Source organism: Acromyrmex echinatior, unplaced genomic scaffold (genome assembly GCF_024713525.1).
Source record: "Acromyrmex echinatior isolate Ae372 unplaced genomic scaffold, ASM2471352v2 Scaffold30, whole genome shotgun sequence".
Taxonomy (NCBI): Eukaryota; Metazoa; Arthropoda; class Insecta; order Hymenoptera; family Formicidae; genus Acromyrmex; species Acromyrmex echinatior.
In genome coordinates, this window is record NW_028259064.1 from 218037 (window position 1) to 222034 (window position 3998).

The 3998-nt window shown below is 42.0% G+C and overlaps 1 protein-coding gene across 1 annotated transcript; it reads right to left on the reverse strand.

Annotated features, from left to right (window-relative positions):
- Positions 1-1715: 1715 nt before the first annotated feature.
- Positions 1716-3372, reverse strand: LOC105149388 (uncharacterized). Its single transcript, XM_011061765.1, has 2 exons — positions 2656-3372; positions 1716-2135 (listed from the first exon to the last, which is right to left on the reverse strand). The coding sequence occupies exons 1-2, from the start codon at positions 3370-3372 to the stop codon at positions 1716-1718; spliced, it is 1137 nt and encodes a 378-aa protein (XP_011060067.1).
- Positions 3373-3998: the final 626 nt, after the last annotated feature.

Consider the following 3998-nt stretch of genomic DNA (forward strand, 5'->3'; position numbering starts at 1 on the left):
CGGAAATAATTGAAAGTTTTCGAAATTTCTATTGATTTCGACAAATTTTTGGTTCCAATTTCGATTAATTTTCGAATTGGAAATAAAATCTTGAATTAATCTTGAATTGGTCAGTATAAAAATATACTACTAGTGTCCAATGTTGCCATACCGGCGAAGCAACTTCCCTGTTGGCATATGATAATCTCTAGTTATCTATTAAAATTCTTGTTTTTCAAATTTTCTGCTAATTTTATCTATTTCTCTTAAATTCACAAAATTTTTGTTTTTTTTTACAAATTTTATTAAAATAAAATCATAAATTATTTTTTTTATTAATATATCACAATTTGGAATTAATAATAAATATGAAACAGAACATAGACCTTTGTTATACGGCATTGATAAAACCGTTTTATAAAATTGGTCAATCATAGCTGTTCCTCGGGGCTCGGAAAAATGAAACGACTATGATTGGCCAGCTTTATAAAATGGTTTTATCAATGCCACGTAGTAATATAAAGAAAAATATATGTTGTGTATGGATAATTGACTCGAATACAATTCACTTAATTAACTTTATGTCTAAATGGCAATCGCGGATCTCTGCACGCTTTCTCGATTCACGTGGAAGTGACCAGCGTGGTCTCGCTATCGTCGCGCCAACGCCCGTGTGTGGCGTTGCGAGCGTTGGTTGCGGCGCTGCGAGCGTTAGCTGCGGCGCTGCGAGCGCCAGTTGCGGCGTTGCGTACGTCCGTCGCGGCACTGAAGTTGGTCCTTCTTTCCATTTCTTCTTCCTTTCGCTCTCTCTGGTGTTATGGCGTGCCGCGTGCGGACCTCGTATAAGTCTCTGCGATAGTCAATAAGTTAGAACTCGGAAGTTAAGGTTCCAAATTATTTTGTGTATACTGCGAGACCGATACCAATCACCGTCCATGTCTTGTGATAATTGTTAGCGTCGTCGGATAATTATTCAGAATATATTTTCATAGTTTCTTGTATTGTAACCCCGCGATCCCGGTATCCGAGCCGTTTTACGCACGCAATCACGTCTCTATTTTGTAATCTATATTTGTGTTAAATAATTAGTCAAGTTTGTATTAAATCGCCTTATGGCATAAAAGTCAGAATCAGCGAATAGCACTCATTGTCAACTTAACGATTTCCCGCCAATTGTCCTTCGCCGTTAGTTGGTAATCGCCAGCGCCCAGACACTCTCGGCGCCATATTGGGCACAGCAGCCGCACCAATAGCCACACGTGTACACGAGGCACCTCCCTCTCTCGACAACGGGCCTCACCATGACGGGACTTATCTACTAACGAGCGCAGGCATGGAGCGCTTAGATCGATGAATTGATAACATAGATAGTCGACGCGCTAACACACCGTCCACCAAGATTAATCAATTAATCTTCCTTTATAAAATCATTCACTGGTAACTTGCAAAGTTTAGCAATTGCACGTTTAACGATACCAGTGATCGTGCGCACCGTCGCGACGCGTACTAAATTGTCTTTGTCAGGATGAATTTCTATAACGCGTCCAATTCTCCATTTTAACGGTGGAAGATTATTCTCCTTTAAGAGCACGAGATCGTTGACTTGGAGATTTTCCTGGCGAGTTTTCCACTTGACGCGGCTTTGCAAATTGGATACATATTCGGCCGCCCATCGTTTCCAAAATTCTTGGATCGAACGTTAAACCATTTCCCACTTAAGGCGGTTGATCTTTATATCAGTTGTCCGGAAGGCTGGTTAGTGGTTCTTCTATCAGGAAATGTCCTGGTGTTAAAGGTTCCAGATCAGACGATAGAGGTGACAATGGCCTCGAATTCAAGCACGCTTCAATCTGTACGAGAGACGTAGTTAATTCCTTAAAGGTAAATAAGGCATTACCCATGATTCTGCGGAGATGATATTTACAAGATTTGACTCCTGCTTCCCATAGACCTTCTAGATGCGGCGAATATGGAGGAATAAAGCTCCATTCTATGCCTCTCTCCTGCAACGCGTCGCCAACTTCCCCGTTGATGGATGTGTGGAGAAAAGCGTACAATTCTTGTAATTCGCGTTTAGCACCCACGAAATTGGCGTTATCGCTGTAAATCTTTCGAGGCGAACCAATGAAGCCGACCAATGAAGCGGCGTAACGTGGCTAGGAAGGCCATCATAGATAACTCACTTGTAGCCTCGAGATGAATGGTTTTGATGGCGAAGCATATAAATAATGCTATGTAGGATTTGCATGTTTTCCGCCCTCGTCCTTTGTTGACAAGGGTAGTAATTGGTCCAGCAAAATCGACTCCCGTGACGGCGAATGCTCTGGATGACTGCACTCTATCGCTGGGAAGGGATCTCATCGCTTGTGTTAGTGGCCTCTTGGGTTATGCCCAGTACACCAGACACAGGAACGACAAACCTGACGCACCAAATTTCTTGCGTTTAGCGGCCAGTATTGCTGGCGTATTGATGCCAGCAACAATTGTGGATTAGCATGTAGTAGAGCGCGATGCTCTCTTTCGATCAGCAAACGTGTGATCTTGCATTGTGCGGACAGTAAGATGGGATGTTTCCTTTCGAAACTCAGACGCCGCCTGAAGTCGTCCGCCCACTCTAATTATACCATGTTCGTCTAGAAATGGGTGTAACTGAAGTAATGGACTAGTTCTGCTTACTTCTCGTTTGTTTTGAAGGCATTTTAGTTCTTTCGCGAAGTAGACACGTTGTGAATGCTTGAGTACCTCGTGTCTTGATAACTCCAACTCAGGTAGAGTCAATTTAAATAATTCTCGGTCTTCATGTCCTTTGCGACAATTATGAAGAAATCTAATGCAATAGGCAAGTATCCGCTCAATCCTTGTGAACGTTGAGCAGTTCGTGATGAGTGTGTTGATTGTCTCGTTGGAAACCAATAATTGAGGTACGATGAGATTGCAAACTGCTGTGAGTTGCTTAGCTTCAATCTCGGCTCTGTGTACGGCATCCTCGGCGAATTTCAAATCGAGATTTCTTTCGCTTGTGATGGGACGAATATATGACAACCATTTAGAGCCATTCCACCATAAGGAATTATCCTTCAGCTGAGCAGGTGAAACTCCTCTTGAGATCAGATCTGCGGGATTCTCCGAACCTTTTACATGGTTCCAATGAATAGCAGACAGTATTTCGCTAATTTCCGACACACAGTTGGATACGAAAGTTTTCCAACGCGCTACGTCGCCGCGAAGCCAGTACAGCACGACCATGGAATCAGACCATGCCCGTATTTTATCGATTTCAATGTGAATGGCGTGTTTTACATTATTGATTAATTTACATAGTAATAACGCGCTACATAGTTCTAACCTAGGTATAGATTGGTTCTTAAAGGGGCTACCTTCGCTTTCGCGCATAATAATCTAACTGTCGTTTCTTCGCTGGATTCGCTTACCGATCGTATGTAGGTACATACGCCATATGCTTTCTCGGAAGCGTCACAAAATCCAAACATGGAATATCGACAATTCTTTGATACACCTACAACTAATCGAGGAACATATAACTCGTGAATATTATTTAAAAAATCTCGGAATTCCTTCCACTTGTCTTGCACCTAATCTGGGAGTGGACCGTCCCAGCCTGTCTTGATTTCCCAAAGACTTTGCATCAGGATTTTAGCTACCATTAAAATGGGACCTATCAAACCCAAAAGATCGAATAGTTTATCAATTGCGGACAGCATCTCGCGCTTTGTGGATGCATGACTTATTTGTGGTAAACTGAAGTCTGTCCGAATTTGACTTCCATTCGAACCCCAAAGCCCGAATAGTATCATTCGCATCAATCTTGAAACTACAAGGTGCGTCCCAAAATTTTCCCAACTTTTGAAATAAAACAACAACGGTTTACTTTTTTTTTCAAATTCAAATTGTTTATTCAAAGTAGTCCCCGTCGGACTCAATACAACGTTTGGCACGATCTAAAAGCATTTCAAATGAGTGTTTTATGTCGTTCAAAGGCACGTCCTTCAGAATAGTGG

Bases quoted from the DNA above. Each gene is read 5' to 3' on its own strand.
- LOC105149388 (XM_011061765.1), bottom strand. From the start codon at position 3,372: ATGCGCGAAAGCGAAGGTAGCCCCTTTAAGAACCAATCTATACCTAGG. The intron at 2,136-2,655 runs GTAAGCAGAACT...TGGCCTTCCTAG, and splicing joins GCCTTCAAAACAAACGAGAA to CCACGTTACGCCGCTTCATT.